Source organism: Brienomyrus brachyistius, unplaced genomic scaffold (assembly GCF_023856365.1).
Source record: "Brienomyrus brachyistius isolate T26 unplaced genomic scaffold, BBRACH_0.4 scaffold152, whole genome shotgun sequence".
NCBI classification, from domain to species: Eukaryota; Metazoa; Chordata; class Actinopteri; order Osteoglossiformes; family Mormyridae; genus Brienomyrus; species Brienomyrus brachyistius.
The window spans coordinates 159,683-183,202 of NW_026042427.1; the positions used below are offsets into that span (position 1 = coordinate 159,683).

Consider the following 23,520-nt stretch of genomic DNA (forward strand, 5'->3'; position numbering starts at 1 on the left):
TCATAAACATCACGCATGTATGCCTTTACATCCAAACATCCCATAACAGCTGTAATATCCATTAATAACAAACATTATATAATAATAAACATTACAATTGTATAATCATGTAATGTTTGTTATTAATGCATATTGAAGCTGTTAAGGGATGTTAAAGTGTACTTGCATGCTGCATATGAATGTTCTATGAATGCATTTTGAAGGTGCACTGAATGCTCTATAAATGCATAATCAATGCATTATGAGCCTGCACTTAATATAAAGCGTTACCAAATAAATTAAGGCTTGCATGTGTAGCTTTTTAGCGTGTTTTGTCCTTTTTATAATCTTCGGTCTGGTGGTGGTGAATTGAATAATGCTCGTGGGGGGTGTGTCCTCAATTTCAAATTCGCTCGCATCTTGCGTTCGGTCAAAATCAAAAACGTACGTCTTCGACGAAAATACGCAGTGACATCTGACTCCTAAAGTAGCGATTCATTTTCCACATCAGCCGGTTTAAATTGTCATAAATTTACATCGATTTTAACCGATTTGCGATTCATCGTCACATGCCTAGTTATTATATACCTTATTGTACAAAGAATTAATTATTAATAGACTAAAAAACTCTAACTATTTAAGTGCCATGGAAACACTATTGTGAGGCAAAGGTGATCTGAATGAAACTGCAGCTATTTATGTTAAACATCAATCTACTGTATAGTCCAATCAGCCCAGGGCAGAAGACAGGGGGCGCCCTGGACAGGACGGCAGCCCATTGCATGGCGCACACTCACATGCACACACCCACAACTAGCAATTTAGAGACACCAATCTGCCTAGCAGCATGGGTACAACATGCAAATTTTCACACACACAAAGCAAGTACTGAATTCAAACACAAACCCTTGGAGGTATGAGGCAATAGCATTACCCAGTGTATCATCTCTTGACATACTGGGTAGTGTTTATTTTGTAAACATACAAAATATTTTTAAAATGTTTCGATGTAATATATAACGCAATGCAGTTAGCTCCCAATCGGTTAATCACCGCTGACTGAGCTGATGCTCTGTGTTGTACCAAATGTACCAATTATTCATTCTTATGCTTGATAGTTAAGTCTAGATTTCATTTTGTGTTGCTTGTTTAAAAAATAATCAAATAGTGGTGAGATATGCTATTTTGCAACAAATAAAAAGCCTTTAACTGATATTATTGATCAGTCATATGTCATGTATATACAAATAATACTCATCCACTCAATCGTCCTATATATTTTGGTTCGGGTGCCACTAAATTGCCAATAGTGTGTATGTCTTGTGCTTTATACTACCTGGGAGAGGCTCCAGGCAATTCTGAACAGGATAAGCTGTTAAAAATGGATGGATATATTATCTTCATCGTACTTGTTAAATTAACATGCATCATTCATTAAAAAGTAGTTATGCTGATCTTTTGGCTATTATAATAATTCTTCAACCCATATGAAATTTGGATTAACACAAGTCCGGAAATCTGTTCACCTTAATGTGACCTGATTCGATTTTTATCCCGCAATTCATTCGATCAACATTTTAGTGAAGGCTAATTAATTAAGAGCCCGGTTGGAACTAAACCCATCATACACCGTTGGCCTTCGAGCTGGGAAACCCAGCCTTAATACATAATGCATTTGTATGAGTACCAGTTTCCACCTGATTGTTGAAATCTAATGCTGTTTGACTACAAATTACCATTAATCTCATATTGAATATAGTGTCTCACAATAAATATGCTCCCAAAACTGTCATAAAAAATAATAACATAACTTACAATTAATTAACATACAATTATGCAGTATACAATTAATGTATTAATGGAATACATGTGTGTCTGTTTACAGGCCATGCAGCCTCAGGCCAAATGCTTATTACTCACACAAGGGAAGGTTTTATAATGGATCGCTAGGTGAGGCTTGCTTGGTTATAACACATGCAGAACCCAAAGCTGGCATGGTCTACAGGCCTTTCTAATGCTTCCCTCTCTAGAGGACCCTTATCCATCAATACTGAACTGCTCTCCTTTTAGCATCCAAGACGTTTGGGGTCTGAATATAATTATACTGAATCGGGGGTTTCAGAATTTTGTAATACCCTTCGTCGCTGCCAATAAGTACATTAACTCAGAATTCTCCAGGGCACTGGGGGCTTTAAGTATGGGCAACATGGGTAGATGCCTAGGGTGGCATCTTTCCTGTCGCAGCATGAGTGGCTATACAAAAAATTGTAATGGTGACGTATGCGCAATCAGTTTTCTATTGCTCATTTTCTATCACGTCACATCAATGATATTATGTCATAGTGTGGGTCAATTAACTTTGTTCTAATGCTAGTCTGTGAGCTAGGCAGGCTACCACTCAAAAGTATGAGATGGGGAGGGGGACAGCACGTCTGACTTTGTACAGTACTGATGCAAATAGTAAAATCAGTCACCCTAAGACATGCCACAAAATAACCACAATTCATTGATAATACTGTGAATACGTAGCCTCACAGCTATTTTGTATTTTGTATTGTTGTATTTTTTTATGGTTTGTACGAAATCGTTAAGAATAATACAAAGCCAGTCTATCAGCACATCACCGAGCTCATTTTTGATTCTTGGTTGACAGTGTTGGGAGATGGGGAATGTATTGATGTTCAAGTGGCAAAATAGCACAAATGGATAAGAAAAGGTCTAAGCCAACATGTGCCCAGTTTAAAAAAAAAGAAGGCAAAAGGAGAGGAGAAATTTGCAAAAGGTAAAGGTATGCAGCTATTTCATCGTTTTATGAATATATTATGATGTATGCAATGATATAGGCCAGAATAACACTAGCATGTGTGTTAGTAAACAGGGTACGTAATAATTCAATTCTCTTTTTTACTTTTTACGTTTTTGTCTTTGTTACTTCCTTTTGAAATGTATGAATCATACATTGTATACATTTATATTTTATATAGTTTTACATTTGATCATTATTTATTTGTATCTTTCCAAATGTCAGTTAGTGCCAAAGGGGGTTCACCTAGGACGGTATACAATCAAAAACTAGGGCTGTCACTATTGATTATATCAATAATCGAATAATCTACTGATTAATCTGTTGATTCAACAACTAATATACTACTAGTAGTATACTGATTCATAGACTGTATGATGTGTTTGTGAGAAATTAAACAGAAATGAGCAAAGAGGAGAAAAGCAAACGAACTAGCCACAAAAAGGCATTTGTGCTGAGACAATACTGAGCAAAACCAAGTGATTTGTCGGCATTGCTTTGTGTCTGTTGGCACAGCTCACGGCAACACCACCATCTATTTGTGTTCTATTTGGCTGTATAGTTCACTTTTAACTCCTAAATATTGCAATGTAATTTTTTTTCTAGTATCATTTAACTCTATTCAAAATAAAAATGGTACAGCTAAGTGACAGGGCTAAACTTCATTTGAGCAGCGATTATTCTGACACTCAGGAAACATAATAAGCAAAATAATTTAAGTCAAAGTGATGACAGACTAGGCTAAATGGGACATATCTATGGCTAACCTCACATTACTGGATGAATCCATCAAACATGAATGTTTTCTTTTAAGACATATTTGCATTGCAGACATGCCGTGGTGATATTTAAGTTCTGCTTTGCAATACTGACAGCCAACTGTATTCTCATTCATTTTTAATGTGTCGTGCTTCCACACAAATGATGCTTTCACTCTTTACTGGGACCCTCATTCTGCAAGCACCATCATTCTTCCGCCATATTGGCGAGTAATTGAGAAGGAAAATTTTAATCCATGCTTTTTAATAATCGAGTAGTCGAGCTTAATCGAGCAATGATGACAACTCTAGCTAGAACCGCCACTACTGAAGGGGCAGGGACGCTTCTGACATAGGCTAACAGTTCAAATTAAAAGTAGACCATAATATTACACGTTGACCACCCCTCAGAGAAATTTGTTTTTTGACAAGTGTATTGTTCAGCCACTGCTTAGTGACATCCTGGGTGGCAGGTGCTCTGCTTCATGTAGAGGTTTGGCCCAGATGAGTTATTGTAGGTTTAACTTCGGAAACAAACTGAGAAAAAAATGCAAGGAAGCAAACCAGCCATAGGTAGCGCAGAGCAGCTCAAACACCATCCCACGTCACTTAAATTAGTAGGTGAGGAATAATTTGGCTTCCCAGTAAATCACGCCAACTCTTGAAGCAGTAGTTAAGACCAAGACTATCTGTCGGCTCTGTTATACCAAATTTGGATTTGTTGCTGCCAACACATCCAACATGCTAACTCATTTGAGACTACATCATCAGAGTGTGTGTGAGCAAGGCAGAACCCCCCTCTGCAAGTTAGTCTCCCAGGGGCATTTAAGTCACTTTTGCCAGGAAATTAAGAACGGGGCTGAAAAATTATTACCGCTATAGGGATGTTTATCGCTACAGATATGCAACCTTATTCAGAAGCAGAGGACACAGGATTTAGCTGGGATTTAGTTCATTATGATTGTTATGATGTTATAGTTTTGATTTATAGCATTTATGTTACATATTGTGTTTTACAATGTGCAAATAGATGTCTGTTAGGTTTTATTATCTGGATACATTAAAAATCGCATTACCGTTAATTTTACACTGTTCCAAATTGTGTTTGCAGTCTTATAGATAAATAATTTCAAAACAAATTCTGTTTTGCCTCCTGTACCAAAACTGCACCAAACCATGTACCCAAAACCAAGGTTTGTATTGAACTGTGAATTTTCTGTACTGTCATACCCTTAATACTAAATGAAAATCATAAAAAAGAGGGAAAAAAATACAAATATGTAACTTCCAATCAGTGTTTGACAGGTTACCAATAATCTTGTTTTAACTGGTATTTTTAAACCTGTCTTTTAGTAGTGCCCTCAAGGTACTTTCATAAAAAAAATGAATTCCTTCCTGACAAAAGATTAATTACAGGTACTCTGGGAATAAAAATAGAATGGATAGAAAACTAAATTTTAATCCACTAAATAAATCCATGACACAAACAAATTAAAGATTGGAATGAAACCACAAAAATGCTTAATAAATAAAGAATCCACAATAAAGTTATTCTACAATCTGGATTCAGATAAGATCCTTTTGAAGGAGGGACCCATTACTGGATTTTCTGCATCTGTACAATATATGTAAAAGTATATGCACATAGCATCAATTATATAATCATCATTATAGAGATTTCACAATTTCATACTCTATTATGCATGAACAAGGTTTTGGAGCATTGTTTTATTTAATGACTGTCACTAACAGTACGGTGAAGGAAAGCTGTTTATCTTTAGGTTTCCTAGTTATACACAAGCAGCCAAATCTACTGGCATTCTCTGAATTGGGAAGCACAGCACATCTGTGACTTATGCAATGTATATGCCTCCCCACAGACACAGAAAAATGTAACACTATAAAACACAGGACAGCACAGGTGGAACCACACAGATTTTTATGCATGTTTAATTAAGAAACAGAGAGACACTTCACTTGACCAGTCTGAGATTAAACATGGGCTAATTTACACCGCCCCGAGAAGGTCGTTATTTTGCAGAAGGATGGTCTATGTAGATAATGTTGAGTTCTCCAGGTTTTGCCAGTGCAGAAGAGAAAGAACGGTGGACATATGGTGAAACAAAGAGTAAAATGTAATATCACTGGTACACTGTTACCAAGGTGGGTGGTGTGGCAGATACTAAACTAGCAGCACACAGGCTACAATGGGATCTTGATTTAATTAGCGACTGGGCTGATACCTGGCAGATGAAATTTAAGGTAAATAAATGTAAGGTAATCCATGCAGGGAGCAGATATATAAAGTATAGATATTTTATGGGTTGCACTGAAATAAAGGTAGTTGATTATGAGAAAGACCTCGGTGTGCATGCTGAGGCTTCCATGTGGGGGGAAGCAATTAAAAAGGCCAATAGGATGTTGGGTTACATCTCTAGGTGTGTGGAGTTTGTGGAGGTAATGTGTTAGGAATGAACGGATGCCACATCGTTTGATGGAAATGAAATTATCAACCTACAGAGGGCTGAATTCAAAGACATCCCGAAAATCAAAGTGAAAAATGATGCGGCAGGCTAGTCCATTTTGCAGAAATTTCACTACAGTAACTCAGAATCACACTCAGTAGTCTGTATGGCCCCCCACGTGGTTGTATGCATGCCTGACAATGTCGGGGTATGGTCCTAATGAGACCACGGATGGTGTCCTAGGGCAGTGTTTCCCAACCTTTTTTGAATTGTGTACCCCCTGAGAGATTTTCTCATACCACAAGTACCCCCTTTGTCAAATGTGTTGATGATTCAATAAAAGTAGAACGTACAACTGATTATCAAATTTAAAACATTTTATTAAATCTCCATAACTTGAACATTTAATTCATTAAGCAACACATCCCAGATAGATTTTCTTTCTATACCAGGGCACAGCTAATGGAATGGCTGATAATATTTACCCATCATCAGGGAAATTAAATATAAAATTTTTTTCCACGTACCCCCTGTAATGTGCTCGCGTACCACTAGGGGTACGTGTACCCCCGGTTGGGAATCACTGTCCTAGGGGATCTCCTCTCAGATCTGGACCAGGGTATCACTGAGCTTCTGGACAGTCTGAGGTGCAACCTGGTGGCATCGGATGGATGAAACATAATGTCCCAGAGGTGTTCTATTGGATTTAGGTCAGGGGAGTGTGGGGGGCAGTCAATGGTATCAATTCCTTCATTCTGCAGGAACTGCCTACATGCTCTTGCCACATGAGGCCGGGCATTGTCGTGCACCAGGAGGAACCCAGGACCCACTGTACCAGCATAGGGTCTGACAATGGGTTCAAGCATTTCATCCCGATACCTAATGGCAGTCAAGGTGCCGTTGTCTAGCCTGTAGAGGTCTGTGTGTCCCTCCATGGATATGCCTCCCCAGACCATCACTGACCCATCACCAAACCAATCATGCTGAACAATTCTGCAGGCAGCATAACATTCTCCATGGCTTCTCCAGACCCTTTCACATCTGTCACATGTGCTCTGGGTGAACCTGCTCTCATCTGTGAAAAGCACAGGGTGCCAGTGGCAGACCTGCAAATTCTGGTATTCTATGGCAAATGCCAATCGAGCTCCATGGTACTGGGCAGTGAGCACAGGGCCCACTAGAGGACGTTGGGCCCTCAAGCCACCCTCATGAAGTCTGTCATTGACCAGACAATCAGAAACATTCACACCAGTGGCCTGATGGAGGTCATTTTGTAGGGCTCCAGCAGTGTTCATCCTGTTCCTCCTTGCACAAAGGAACAGATACCGGCCCTGCTGATGGGTTAAGGACCTTCTACGGCCCTGTCCAGCTCTCCTTGAGTATCTGCCTGTCTCCTGGAATCTCCTCCATGCCCTTGAGACTGTGCTGGGAGACACATCTAACCTTCTGGCAATTGCACGTATTGATGCACCATCCTGGAGGAGTTGGACTACCTGTGCAACCTCTGTAGGGTCCAGGTATCGCCTCATGCTACCAGTAGTGATATAGTGGTGATATAGTGATTTTAGTTTAACCATACTGATATAATTCATACATTCATAGAACAGCAAGATTTCAGCATAGAATATTATTTATAATGATGTTTAGCTTTGAAACACCACACACACAACACTATCCACTCTGCCACTCCACTTCCATTTAAACCAGAGCTACAGTAATGTCGACTCGTTCTGCTATAACATTCTGCCTTCTGGAACTCCATGAAATTACAGCTTCCTATCTTCTCTCATTACCCCACCTCCAAGAGTAGGATGGATCCCTGTCCTTGGCAACGTGGTTTAATCTGATCACTGTCTCTCACAGGGGAACAAAGTCTAGACCACCAGCATCAAATCTATAACTCACAGAATAATATTTTCTTCAAGTAAATTGAAAGGTTTCAACTTCCGGCCTGAAAGGGACTTTCCCACTGATTCATAAAGCCAAACCGATCGATTTCCACTTCCGGCCTGAAAGGGACTTTCCCACTGACTCATACATAAACCGATCGATTTCCACACTTACAATGTCCCACTTCCCCTGTATTTTTTCTGTCTTTCAATCATACTGTAAATACAGTTTGAAAATTTGCCATATTCATCTTACTACAGTAATATGAAGAGTCCTCAGCCTGAGAAACCATAATAATGCGCAAGACAGAAAATGTCTTATGTTTCAAACTTTCAGGCAAGTCACTGGTTAAAGTGTCCACGTTGACCATATAAATGATGCATTTTTCAGTTTCAAAGAAGATTATAAGTGTATGGAGTTTGAAAGAAGTCACTAGGAATAATCCATCTTTGAATCACTTATTACAAGGTCACGATGAAACCAGATCCTATACGATACAGTATAACTCGGGGTACAATGCTAGACAGAATGCCAGTCCTTCACAGGGCACACATTCACACACAATGTGCAATTTATAGACAACAAATCACCGAACCATGTTTCTGGATAAAATGTATTTGATTTTATTAAAAATACGTTTACTCCTTTAGCCAAAGTGGTCCATGACCACATTAGCTACACATATTAGTTGGACAGTGGGAAAAACTGATTTTGACCAGGGATCACTGTCGCTTTCACACGCTTACAATTAAAGGACATGTATTCTTTTGAAGTCTTTTTTATACGTACAATGTCCTCCACCAATTATGCAGAAAAACGAAGGCCCCTTGACATCCTTCACACCCCGGTAACTGTACAAGAACTGAAAACATTAGCACTGCTGATCCAGCATGCTCTGGAAATATCAATCGGTCAAAAGTGCTGTCCCTCAGGCTCGGGCTACAGTATAGGTGCCAGGATGGTAAAAACCGTGCCTTGATTTGGTTAGCTATACCACAGCAGCCATTTGATGACAGACTGCAGATACTGCAAGCAGAAGCGAGACCTAATGCTTCGTAAATGTTAAAGGCCCAATTTAAGGGTGGGCAAAATGCCCAAAATGTCATATCACGATATTTTTAGTTACATTCACAATAAAGATCACATTTTTTTAATTTGCTTGTTTACTTGTTTACAAACTAACCAAATTACAATGTATGTAGTGATATTAATAAACTATTTAAGTACGTCACCAGCAATTCTATCCTTAGGAGAAACACTAGTCTTTAGCATTATGTAAAATACTATACATATGAAAGAAACTGAATCATTATAGCAAAAGTGTTTTTTTATATATACTGAAGTTTGAAAAGTTTAGTAATAAACTTGAGGGCAGCACGTGGCTCAGTGGGCTAAGCCTGTGTGCTTGTGATCAGAAGGTCGCCTGTTAAAACCAAGCTTCGGCACCTTTGCAGGTCCTTGAACAAGGTCCTTAACCCCCAGCTCCCTGGGCGCCGCAACACGGGGATCAATAAAGTATCTATTATTATTAAGTATAACGTGGTTTTTGGAACCAATTCTTCCTCCTCAGCCTTGCCGCACATTGTACTTATCCGACAGCATAGCTGACCCATCTATAGACCGTGTGTTGTTTACTGTGTATCAGGATTGCAATATTTGTAGCAGTTCAATCATATATAATGTACGGCTGCTGCGATTGTCACGTACTGTAGTTGATGATGTCGACGTTGAAAATGGGTCAATCAAATCAATATTTGAAAACAGTGCATTTTTTAAAAAAATATTTGAATGACACTACCTTTATGATTTATAAAATGCTTCAATTCATTATAAAAAATGTTTTCCTTTAATATCACTACGTAACTATGGGAGTAGTTCACAAAACAAAGAGGAGGTTTTACACCGTGCAAAATGTCAATGGAATACCACAGGGGCACTAGCAATATCCACGAGTGCCTAAAGAGAAAATGCACAGGCGCTATTCTAGATGATGGACCACCAGAGCAGGCAAAACCACCCAAAGTGCTGTCTATTCATGTTTATTAAATTAGCATCAGAATGGAGAGGTTTTTAATTTCCTTTGTCCTTGTAGCTCCTAAATACACTCATTATTAAAGCCATAAAGTTATCTGCCGACTACATTAGAATCTCCATTGAATAAGTGTTTGTGAAAATGTTTAAGCTAGAATCTCTTTATTCCACGTGAACTGTGTGCATTTGTGCGCGTTGGATTTGTTGGGACCAGTGTCGTTATAAAATAAAAGTGAAATGAATACGGACACTAAATAAAATAATTTGAGAACTGATATTAAAAGGAAAACCATATTTTACAAAAAAAAAAGCGTCAAACTTTAATTTGCCGATGGTACCGCCACACCACATCTTTTTGCCTTGTTTAACCACATTATCGCAGATGTTGTGGCTGCTGATCTGTCCCTTCCTTCATTGTGACTTCATTGCTTATTTCTTGTGTTTCATGTGGTGTGCTGCACTAACCAAATTTCTTAACCATGAGGAAACACAAAATTTATGCATATTACTAACTTTTTGCCATCACAATACACATAAACTGTTGATTTTTTGGAGGAGAATCGTTTAGATTAATCAACCAATTGATAAAATAGTCAACAGATTAATCTACAAAAAATAGTTGTTAGAGGCAGCCCTAATATAAAGTTGAACTTTTTTTTTAAATAATGTCAGCTAACTGGTAAGAAAAGTTTAGTTTAAGATTTAGTAATTAAGTTGTGATCCACTGAGACAGATAATTGACAAAGAAATACAAACAGTGCAAAGATGTTATGCAAGCTGAATTTTTTGTTGTACAACTGCTAGTCTCAGAACATGCAGGTATTGCATGACAGGCGCTTGCAGCTTTGTTGTCATTCATGTGTATCGCAAGAATCACATGTATTTGATTCTTGCGATAACTGAAACACTTACTGTGAATACAACTGCAACCAGTCATGATAAATTATTGTCATTATCACCCACTACTAGCCCAGTTCAATCAACACAGCAATTACACTCTGCACTCTTTTTTCTCATGTTACAACAGCAAATATAACCAATCTAAATATATATAGAAGATTTTCTAAAATAGATGCCTCATTTGGATAAGACCCCACAAACAACATCTGTTTAACTCCACTGTTTCAAATCATTAACATTTTCCGAAGTGCACAGCAGCATGTTAGAATTCAATCACCTGCTGAAATTTGAGATGAATGACACTACCAATTGAAGCTATCAAACAAAATGTCTCCTACAATACCAGTATGCGCAGCGGCCAAAACCAGCTGGAAGCAAAGCATAGAGAGTGGGAATCTGAATGTGCAATGCTTCGCAATCCATTGTATTTCCTTGCATCTCCATCTAATTGTCTTTTCCCATTAGCCTGTGACCACTGGTTGGCAGACTTAGAAAATTACGCCCGCAGATGCCTTGTGTTTCAGTGACTGCCCTTGATAGACTTATGACAGATGTCAAGCCTCCTGTTGGACGGGCGCATTTGATCAGGGAGGCCGGTCGCACGCATCAGTCCGACGCTCCGCCACGTCTGGAAGACTTGCGTAATCCTACAACGCCCCCACGCCCGTCAGTCTCTGGCTATTACCTTCGACAGCCATCACCTGAGCACTCTATGTTGCAAATGCAAATGCAGCAGGGCTCATCCCCATTTGAATTCTAATGTGCTGTTGAAGAAACACACGGGCTGCATGCATCACCTTTCAAAGCTCCAGTGTACCCTCAAGACCCACAGGAATTCACTCTCTCAGATTAGATCCCATGCCTGTTATTTCTGCATGCAAACATAAAGGACAATAGACTGAATAGAGCCACATTAAATTATAATTTGACATAAAAATCATAAAATGAATACTAGATGGTAAACACAACTGATGGCTCACAGAAGCTAATTCATTTTGCCATGGATGAAGAACACTATTAACAGAAGCCTTAATTTGTTCATATTCAGAATCGGTGGCTTTATGATTCGCCCCATCTGTACTACTGGGTTTCATCTTCATATTTTGTGCTATATTCTGTGATTACTTTTCTGCCATATTTATCAACAGAACAAATTCAGACCCACCTGCCACTCATTTTAAAATGACAGAATGATTTAAAAATACTCTGCAAAATACATCAAAGCTTTTCTTTCTAAGGTACTTGTTTCTAAGGTACCTAATATGAAGGTGGATGGCCTATTTGAAAATAAAAAATTTGTTGAGATTATTCAAATACGTAGCCATTGTGGTTTTGCCAAATATTTATTTATTAACTTTATGGAAAATACTTAGAGAGCCAGGAAATGCAGGAGCCAGTGATAGCCAGAATGCCCTAAGGACTGTTTGTTACAGAAAGGAATTTATTCTCCTCCAGGTGGCCTGCATTTGGACCACGGACTGCTTAGTGCTATATTTATTTTTTACACTGAATCCAAACAATGAAACCATAATTTCATTTCTTCAACTGCCCAGATACCTGTGCCTGGTTTCAAACTGATATGTACATAAAAAAAAACTCACAGGCTTTTTCTTAATTAAACACAGAATCTTGTCAAACTCAGAAAAGAAAACACAAACTGACACAAATTGAAGGATAACCAAACCATGGTTAGTCTCGATCTAATCTGACTAACAGGCCGGCATTTTCTCTGCTCTCTGTCCGTCTTTTCTCTTTGAAGTCTTTACAAGTGTTTAAAGTCTCATTTTCTCTAAATTTAAATACAGTAAATTATGTACTAAGGAAAAGAAATTAGAAGTTTACGTTTCACAGAAAGCGTCAGTCCTGCCTTAGAGAAACTGAAAGAAATATAACCCGTTTCCCCAAAAGTTTAAAAGTTGTGAAAAACTGTAAATCTATAAAAGTTCTGTGAAAAACTTATTTGGCAAAAATATATGTTTTTTAAAAAGAAAAAAATATAAATATATATATAAAATATGTTGCTATTTTTTTAATAAAATATAAAATATAACAACATCCACTACAGCATATTTTAGGTTTCAATTTACTTTTTAGCGACCACCAATATACTGCAACTGTCATCTTAGGAGTCTGTGCAATTTTACCTGTATCACTGAGCCATTTCACCATGTTTTTCTATGACAGGCAACAGAAGTTTTGTCGTCTTCTTTAGAGAAGAATCTGTGCTGTGACATATTACAGTCAACCCTTCTACATCACAGTCCACAAAACCGTGCAAAATGTTTTGGTCCCCTTGGCGAGCGAAGTGGGCAAGCAAGCAAAACAAAACAAACTGAAAAGATACAAGAAACATGAGATACCAAGATCAGTGCAAATATCACGTAAGAAGCTGCCGCAAACCGTTTTTTTGGTGTCCTCCAAACCAGCACTGTACACATATTTTATGCTCTTATGACTTACTAGACTTTCTGTGTGCTGTCTGCTGGCCTTTGCGTGTCGTCTGCGGATTTCACAAATCTCAGAAAAAAAAAAACTAAAAAAAAAAAATCCCATCTTAAAGTCTCAGGCGGACCTCGCATTGGTCAAAACCGAAATGGGGACAGTCATGATGCCTAAGGGTCAACTGTGCTATAGTATATTTTATTATTGATAATAAATGTTAAGGTATAAAACAGTATTAATAACTACCAATATTTGGTTCTGAACAATAAACAATCATCTGAATTCAGTGGAGTGCAGATCAGATGAAACCCTGCTAATGTGGACCACACATGACTTACCACTTGGGTCGGCTGGTGGACTTCACCACTGGAGACATTCCATCCCGGTACAAGCTCTTGGTCTTGCTGAAATTCACAATGTTGAAAATAACCCTCTGGAAAAAAGAGACAAATCAACATTTCACACAATTACCATAGTTCACACCTATGGGAAATGGTTTTGTATGTTTATTACTCAATAAAAAAAACAGAAAGGCTGCTCAGACTGCCACAAAGCTGACAATCGGACTTGTAGTAAGATGTACCAGAATGCACCATCAATCCAGGTACAAGACAACTTGTGCATCTTTCTTCAGAAAAAGTCCAAGGCACTTTCATTAACACATTGCGTACCTCCTGTAATTTCTTGTACATCTTCAACCTCTTATACCTGTCCAGTTCACTTTCTGCATATCTTACCAAGATAATAATAATTCAAGTAATATTTTATATACTCTGAAAGACCTAAAACAACACTACAGAAGGCAAAGTAGTAAAAGCACTACAGAAGGTGCTCAGCTTTGATATTTTACAATGTGATTTCACTTAAAAAATACCTGGGGGTAAAAAGCATGGTTTCAGGGAGAATGAAATCTGAGCTTTTTTAAGAAATCTGATGCTAAACCGGCTGTCTGAAAGTTGTCTGTACAGTGACGACTATTATACATTTTGATATTTTTATTTTTTTCATAGGGTTTTGACATATCCTAGATTGTCTCCATGATCTCAGTATCGGAGAAGATGCACTGGGAAACTTTTTAGGAAATATAGTTTTAATTGAACTTTTACCTGTGTAGCAGACGCAAATGGAGTCAGCACACAGTAACATTCACCCAGTCAATTAATATGGAAAAATTGCAATTACCATGCAAAACTCAGATAATGTTACATTTACTTGAGTTTATTGGAATGAATTTATTTATAGATGCAGACTGGAGAAAGTGGAAAAGGGGGAAACCTCATTAAATAAGTCATATCTACAGACACAGATACCTTTCGTTTTTCCTAGATAAATTATAACCAGGGAGACCATACCAGATCAGGAGGGCCACCAGTGTGCTGGTTTAACTTTAATAGACCTGCTCACAGCTAAGTCGTATAATACCCTGTACTGGAAAATGAAGATATCGCTTTTCAAGGAATCTGATTGGAATTGGCTAAGAACTAAAAAAAACCCAATCACTGTGGGACTAATGACACCCACCGACAGACCATACTAAATCACAACCTAATTCAAGCAGGTAGACATTCACGGTGAGCTTCTAAACTATCTGGCCACCTGAGCCACACACACACGCACACGCACACACACACTCCCCATCACAAAAGTGGGGATTGTGGCCCTCTGATGCAGACCTAGGTAAAATGACATTTAACTGATGTTCAGACTGGCAGCAAGCTCCTGTACCATGGAGATAAGACCATTGCTGCTGGCATTTCAATTACACTTTACTGCCCTGCACATCTGTTGCCAGCCTACTTTCAGCTGTTCCTCAGGCAAACACATACTCATTCTCTGCCTTACATCAGTCTTCTTCCTTTTTTCAGAAATTCAGATTGTCTTATTTAGTGCTTATGTCTATAATGTATTTTTCCAAGCGTGTTTAACTCCGGCGGGGGGGGCAGAGGGAGGACCATTCTACATATTATGTCTGGGGGTCCATTGTCTCTGCGGGGCTGATGCGATTAATATTAGGTGCTCGTCGTGCATTCATCCTGAGGCAAGTCATTGTAAAAGAGACTACATGAACTATACTCACCACAGAATAATGCGGTGGCTTCAGTGCATTAAAGTTGCACTAATTAAAAAGGAACATCTTTGTTTTGATACGAATTAAGTCAAAGGTGGGTATTAGGAGGGAAGCACAGAGTTGGATGGCAGGGCTTTCCGGATGAAACGCTGATTGCTGCCCGGCCAACAGCAAACGCTGTTTAAATTTCCCGAACAGACAAACCGTCACTCACCCGTTGTCGGGGCCGCGCCGAACTGCCAATCACTAGCCGGCTATTTTTATCTCATAAGTAGTTCCAGGCTGCGGCGAGTTTCGTACTTGACTAGTGGAAAAAGCCATATCGGGCAAACGAGTTGGTTTGACCGCGATGAACCGAACCGGCTCCGGTCACCAAAGAGCGGTCATCAGGACGCGCCGGGTGCCGTGTCCCGCACTAATTGCGGCTCGTGGAGCCTGCGCTGCAGTGTCCCACGCTCGCGCCGACACACATCGAACATGCCCAGTTAGTTTCGTTCCAGAAATAACAACTACAATGGAGCCGCTCCGAGCCCGTCAGACGCGTCACAGCCGTGGCACCTGTCTTCTCTTGATGTTGTTCATTTGGCATCCACGGTTACAGCAATGACTACATTCTTATGTTATTGCAACACTATGTTACTGCAAACGTAAATATAAACAAAAACGAGACTAAGTATTTTGAAACCAGTATTCTAAGTATCCCATTCTCTTCAAATGACCCCCTACAATCACCAAGCAACTTAACACGTCTTATAGCATTTAAACAGCAGTTGGACTAAAAAAGCTAATGACGATTATAATAGTGATGCCTCTTTATGTCCCTTGAATGCTCTTATGTTGTACATCTGACCCTTGAATAGACTTAATAGGTTCTTTTTTAATAGTTGTTGCCGTGCTCTAGCCCCAATAAGGCTTGCCGTTGTAAGTGGCTACTCACTGGATGCTCAGTCTGTATTTATACCTCGTCGACTTATGTTTGCATGTTTGCAATCTGCTATTTGCCTCGTTCATACATTGCTTTGGATAAAAGCATCTGTTAAATATGTAAATGTGATAATATGTAAATAATAATAATAAATAGGCACTCTGGTAGTAGTGAAAGTCTGCGGCATAATAATACATTAGCTGTTTTAACTGAAAGCACCATACGACATACTGTATGTGTTTATGTAAACAGGTTAAATATAGAGTAAGGGGTGTGACTCACTTCGGATACCTGTTAGCTGCATGAATAGTACAGAGAGCGCTCAGTATATTTCCTCACACACAAAAATGTAGTAGCCAGGGAGCCCCTCCTTCATCAGAGATGGCTGCTTTGCTGTCCACAGTAGCTTTCTCCTTCCTCTTTGCGCAGACTTTGATCACTCGATGACTCGCACCGCGCGGCACCACAGGCTGGCTAGCGGCAGTGGATGGCATGGCCTACGGCAGCGGCAGAAAAGTGGGGGCCGGAGAAGCTAACCGGTCGGTACCCCTCCCACCCTGCAGGCAGACCACTTCCATCCCAAAACCCATTTCACACTGACTAAGCAGCAGCCCCTACAGATGCCCTGCAGTGCTGGCCCCAGCTGTGTATAGTGTCCTCTACAGTGACACAATGTGTGGTATGTAGGATGTAGGACCCAGTGCAATATGGAAACATATAGCTGGGCAGGCAGTGGAATTTAACTGGTAGCACAGGGAGGGTGCATCACGTAGGACTGGTGCAGTCAGAGAGAGATGGGAAGTGAAGTGTGGCACCTGGTCATTCATTCAGTGGCTCCACCTTTCTTCAGTTTGCCACCCAAGAAACAGCAACAGAGATTTTTTAACTTTTTTTTTTTTTTTTTTTTGAAAATACAGAAGAAACAGCCTCTGTGATTTTATGTGCTGGACTCTTTATATCCACTGTTAATCACAAGGCTCAAAGCAGCCTTTAAATGTCACGATTTAATTTACCTCATTTTGGGGGGAAAATGGTTCATTCAAACATCCATCCATGCAGCGGAAAAGTAGAACGAGATGGGTTTTAAAGATACCAGATGTCACAAAAAACCTGCCATATTTTAAAATCAGCCTCAAATCTTTGGTTGGATGATACAGTTATGGCCCTTTGAGTGTAATATGATTTCTGCTAGGAGGGAAGCTTTAGTGTTTGCAGAGGGGATATTCATGGCCTTATTGTGTGGTAATGTACACCTTTTACATCTTTAATTAGGAGTGTCCTCTTTTAATGATTGTCAGTCAGGCAAGAATTTCTAGTAGATGAAAAAAGACACTCCATCCATCCGTCGTTCCATCCAGTCATCCACCCATCCATCTTCCAACCACTTATTCTTGGCAAAGCTGGGGGTGGGGGGGGTGGAGCCTATCACAGGCAGCACAAGGCTCAAGGCAGGAGTAATATACTCCCTGCATGTTGTACACATTTAATTAGCCTATTGAACATGTGTGTACAGGGACATCAAGGCTAAATAAGTATGAACACAGAAGACATAAACAGATGACACTGTTAACCTAAAGCTTGTAATTCATAAAGAATGTTGGATTAGGGCACATACAGTAGAACTGGGATGCTGTGTTTCTGGGTGTGCATGTGAGGGTGTGCATGTGAGGGTGTGCATGTGAGGGTGTACATGTGAGGGTGTACATGTGAGGGTGTGCATGTGAGGGTGTGCATGTGAGGGTGTGCATGTGAGGATGTGCATCTGGAAGTTCATGTGTCCATTTGACTCTCTGCCCAGGTCCTCCACACACGCCCTCTGCCCAGGACCCCCACACACGCCCTCTGCCCAGGACCCCCACACATCCTCTCTGCCCAAGTCCCCCACACACACCCTCTGCCCAGGTCCCCCACACACGCCCTCTGCCCAGGTCCCCCCACACACGCCCTCTGCCCAGGTTCTCCACACAGGTTTTCCGTACAGGTTCTGCTATTTTTCATTTAACTCCCAGAGCACTTAAAACACTTCTATCTGACAAGGGTCAAATAATTCTCCTGAATCTGTAAACCCCCCCCCTCCTCAGTATTACTAGGATTATCCTCCACCGACCCAACTAGGCTGTGTGCACACTAACATTTTATGAGGCACACCTCCCCTCCTCATCACCTGTGCACCTGCTTCCTTGGTCCCCTGGCTGAGCAGCATCGGCACTGAGGCACTCTGGCAGTCAGAGCTGTTAAGACTCTCTTTGGCATGGGCCAGAGCGAGGGCTCTATATATAAAGTCCAATCTGCTGTCTCCAGAGACCACCTGCCTTTTATTTTTTAAACTAGTGACCATTCCCCCCCCTTCTATGATTTCAAAGGGCTGAGGCTCCAACAGGGCCGATATTACACCACCTGGATGCCACATCTTTGTTTCCAACAAGGAAATGAATAAACCAAACCTAAAAAACACCTCCCTCTTAAAGCAGCCCTAGTTTTGAAAATTACAGTTAATTTGCACAGTGAGACAGGCCCATCCAACTCTAGCAGGATTTCTGTGTATGTTTGAGTGTGTGTGCGTGCGTGTGCACTTGTGTGTGTGTGTGTGTGTGTGTGTGTGTGTGTGTGTGTGTGTGTGTGTGTGCGCTCTCGCGTCCTCTGTCAAGACACGCCGGAGTGGTGAAATTGTCAGGAGTGATGGATGAGGATCAACCTTCTGCTGTCTTCTGGCCTGCTCCTAGGAGATTTACAGGGCCCCCGACTACCAAGCATGAAAACCAATTCTCTCTTTATCTCCTTCCCACCTCCCCCAGCCACCTCAGCCTCTATCCTTCCATTCCCCCCTTACACTCCTTTGTTTATGTCCCTCCATTTTCATTTAAGAGACAGGTTTAGTTCCAAAATGTTCTCTCGCAAAACATGTCCCCTCCCCCAACACACACACACACACGCACACACCCCCACATGCACACACACGCACACACGGGTGCAAGACGGTTGTAAGGTCCAGCTCTCCAAGCCACTACACCGTAGTTCCCCACTGGCAGAAATGACTTTTTACAGACAACCTATTTGTCTTCACTGCCTTTCACATCTTACTTCTCCACAGACCAAATCTCTGTGAGTATCCATCTGCATGTTGTAATTATAGCATCAAAAAGGTGCTGGGCTAATTGTGCTCCCAAAATAGTAATTGCTTTATTATCGTGACTATTTTGGTGCGCTTAATGATCGTTAGAAGGCATTATGTTAATGCAATTAAACGGTCGCATTACTTTTCTTCTTATTTTAATTGAGCATGTTTTGCAGTTGTCGAGACGGGCAGCATCACATCTGAAGAGTTTTAGGCCAAAAAGATTGAGAACATCTCGACATCACCGATCCAGAATCTTCACCTCGGAGGTCTGCCTGAGGGGACATGAGCAGGTGCCGATACACTGAAAGCTCATCAAATTCAACAGAACATGTGTATCAAACGAACAATGAAACAGGCAAACTGTTTGTCTCTGGATGCCAATTTACAGGTTTTGTTTTAAACATTTGTACTGATTTTTCAAATTGTGCATATGTCTCCTGTGCATTTGCATCTTAATCCCCATTCTTCAGGATTTCGTGGATCTCAGTCAATTTGAAGGCCAAAATATTGTATCTATGATTTATAGTTAAATTCAAAGTCAGCTTTGACTCCATATTATATAGACACAGTATATTATGATATTATATTGATTATTTATAAATGTATTAATATACACTAATATTCTGGCTTTTTTCCTTTCTTTTCCCTTGTAGCATGAGCCATTTGTATCTATGTACTAATAACATGTAGCCACACATTTTTGTTTTAGTGCCTTGGGACAGTTGTGTTATAAATGGTGCCACACAAAAATATATATAATTAAATTGAACTAATAAAAAAATTTTAAAAAGATATACTTTAAAATTATAAGTGTGACGTCACATGCTGGACAAACAGGCATGGCAGCAAGGAATCAAGGATCCGGGAAAGGGAGAGTCGGGAATGAGGGTTTATTGACGAAAAACGGTACCAACAGTGAGAGACTTCAATGACAGGACTGGAGAAACAGACTTGAACGCGGACTAAATACAGGAGACTGTAGGCAGGAAACGCAGAACGGCTAGTGAACGTAGGGATTCCACACGGGGTTAATGGGGGGGCGTGGCACACACTAGGATCATACGAGCAGTATGAAGTTTCATATACTCATAAATTTATATCACCTCCCCCCACCCGAAGTAAGAGGTGGCGACTGTCAGCCGTCACCCTCTAACTGCACCAGGCTCAGTTTGAAACGAGGCAAGTTCAGCTCCCGATTCTCCCCGTTCCGGTACCGCGTGCCAGACCACAGCACGACCAAGTCAGACAAATGCCTCTGGGCTTGGTGCCCCTCCGTGCTCCTACCTTGCTCCCTCTTCCAGCTCACACCAATCGTTTTTCAATTTCAACTTCAAGTCCCATCGACCCTCCGGGAAAGCAGCCAATGGCATGGCAGGGTGGCAGATGGGCGTCAGAGAGGGCCAATCTGCCGTGGATCTCCGAGCCCATTGTTCAGCCCGTGCGCCATGTCAAGTGTGTTTTGATATAGCTGCTGGCAACGTTTCAGCAACGCAAGTAACAGTAAGCATTAAAGTAAATATGTTATTTTGCTTTTGCCCAGATCTGCATTAATTACAATACAGCCCTTGGTCAAGGCTGACACACTGCCAAACCCCACAGGGCAAAATATGAGTCATTTTGAGATTAATAATGCATCACTGTCTGGAGGGTAAGTGCCAGCATCTGAGACTGAACCCAGGATCCCGACTATAAATAACACAGCAACCTACAGCCAGCAGGTGCTCTCCCTCGGCATGATGGGATACATACGAATATGAGAAGCAAACAAGACGGGGGTTTCCTACGATGGCCAATGGCAGTTGAGCCTTTTGCGTTTTAATGAGAAGAAGGACAGGCGTATTCTCTCTTCCTGCAGGTGGGCACATATTAACATCTGTTCTAAGCATCTGGTAAAATCGAAAGAGCACTGGGTGGCACTCAGGACACTGAGCACTGACGTAGGAGGGACACACTCGAGAAAAGGAGTCGTCAGTCCAGATATGAGGGACAAATTCAGCATCTGAGCACCGATAAAAGCAGTAAATGTCCGAAACAAAGAGAGAGCTGAAATCGCAGGGTTTGCGACTCCGGTAAAAAGGGGGATCCTACGACATCGCAACCCTGACAGCAATGCTGCGTTAGCAGGAAGTGATGTCACAGGTCAACATTTTAATTTAGAGCACTCCCAAGGGTAGCGTGACATGGCGACCTTGCCAGATCAGCAGCGGCTGTAGAGAAATCTCAATATGAGTAGCTTAACGCCTCTGAAGAATATCAATCTCACTAAGACGCAGCGCTGCCATCCGGGAGGTAACAGCCTCATTAATTAATCAGCACCGGCAGAGGGCTGCTCACATGCTCCCCTCCTTTAACCCCATCTTATTTTTTATAAGTTCTCTGTGCAGACAAAGGGCCGGCGGGGGCCGCGGTGCGGCAGAGGCAGACTGCTCCCGGCGGCCGCCACCGTCTCAGCCCTGCAGTGTGATTGAGAGGCTGTAACAAAGCGATCTCCCACACCGAGGGCTCATCTATATGCATGGGGCGCGCCGGGCCGCACGCCTCTGAGGGAGGCTGTTAAGACATGGCATGTAGTTTATTACGCAGCCGCACCGCTCCCGGGGCCTCTCTGTCTGCATGTGCTGGAAGGAAACGGGAACGATGGGGGAAATGGCGCATTTCACCAAACGTGGACCTGCAGGGGAGCGAGGGGGGTGGAAGGGTTGGGAGCTGAGAGTCAGGGTGGGTGAGAAGGACAGGGCTGGTTCACAGATCACCTGAAAAAGTGCTCTGGCAACAACTGAAGCAGAAAAAAGAAGAATCACAGAGGGGGTGATTGAGTATTTAATGGCCTTTTGTGATGCTTTTATGCTATTCCTCTCCTGATACGGATCACGATTCATAAAACACCTAGCTGTTTATGGAAAGCGAGACTGCATTAATGCACAGAGTAACCTTTGGAAAATCATCCGTAACAAAAAGCGATGGTATTCTGCACTTGATAGATTAGACACTGATAAGCATGGAGAATACCACACCCTCCATTGATTCCGAGAAAAACAAATCAATAAACACAAACACACACAAAACAGAATAAAGGAACGCACATAAAAAAGAACAGGCTACTCAGGGCACTACTGTCCACGGATAAATACCAAAAACAACTTTTTGATTCATCTTTCATCTGGAAAGGAACGTAAATAGAGGGCGATCCATAAGTTCACAAAACCAGCATCCATCTTGGTTATGTTTCCGTTTATTATATTCAAATAACCTCCCTGTTGGATGTTAAATTTACATAAGTGCCATGCCGGTGATTTGTTTTTATTATCATAATGCATCCGCTGCTTTTTCTCCATCCTCACCTAGCAAATAATACTTAGGGTCTGAATAACATATGGAGTCACCTATACCCGCGTCTCAGAGTGATGAGAGTAAAATGAAGTAAACGGTGTTAACACATGCATGTACGCAGGCAACAGAAGGAGACACAACCCCCCCCCCCCCCCCCACTCACGCAAACATATATGCACGGACAGACACAGACAAACAGACACAGACATACACCCACTCATGGGTGCACTGGAATTCCCATTCTGACAGCTACCATTAATTATTATTAATTGCCATTATTAATAATAATAATAATAATAATAATAATAATAATAATAATAATTCATACTACTATTATTATTATTATTAGTAGTAGTAGTAGTAGTAATAGTAGTAGTAGTAGTAGGAATAGTAGTAGTAGTAGTATTGATAATAATAACAATAGTAGTAGTGGCAGTAGTAATAATAGTAGTATTGTTATTATTAGTACTGATGCTTAAAGAGGCAAGGTTCACATGTTAAGATAGAGAGACCCAGAACATAAAAGGATGAACAGATAAGCCCCAGGGCCAGGGCTCACGCCAGCCATCTCCTTGGCCCGTTCATCCCTGTGTAACGTGACCATCCGCATCTCTCTCTCTCTCTCTCTCTCTCTCTCTCTCTCTCTCTAATGCATCGCCATCCTTGGCACGCTCTGGCCCCTTCCAATGAAATATTTAAATCGGCGGTCCTGAGCGGCTGTGATTGATGGAGGATGTCCTCACAAGCCCGGGTTCTCGCAGACGCTCACCGCGAGAAGACAGGCGTCAGACAAATGAATGTGCAGGAGCCC

General features: G+C 41.0%; 1 protein-coding gene across 5 annotated transcripts in view; it reads right to left on the reverse strand.

The window, feature by feature from the left end:
* The window catches only part of agbl4 (AGBL carboxypeptidase 4), a 298,733-nt gene that overhangs the window by 158,744 nt on the left and 116,469 nt on the right, over positions 1-23,520 (reverse strand). For all 5 annotated transcript variants that reach the window (XR_007388912.1, XR_007388913.1, XR_007388911.1 and 2 more), the window contains exon 4: positions 13,607-13,701. Coding sequence is in view for 2 of the 5 variants with exons in the window: in XM_049005141.1 (XP_048861098.1) it covers positions 13,607-13,701 (95 nt within the window). In the remaining 3 variants the exon portion in view is untranslated. The remainder of the gene's footprint in view (positions 1-13,606; positions 13,702-23,520) is intronic.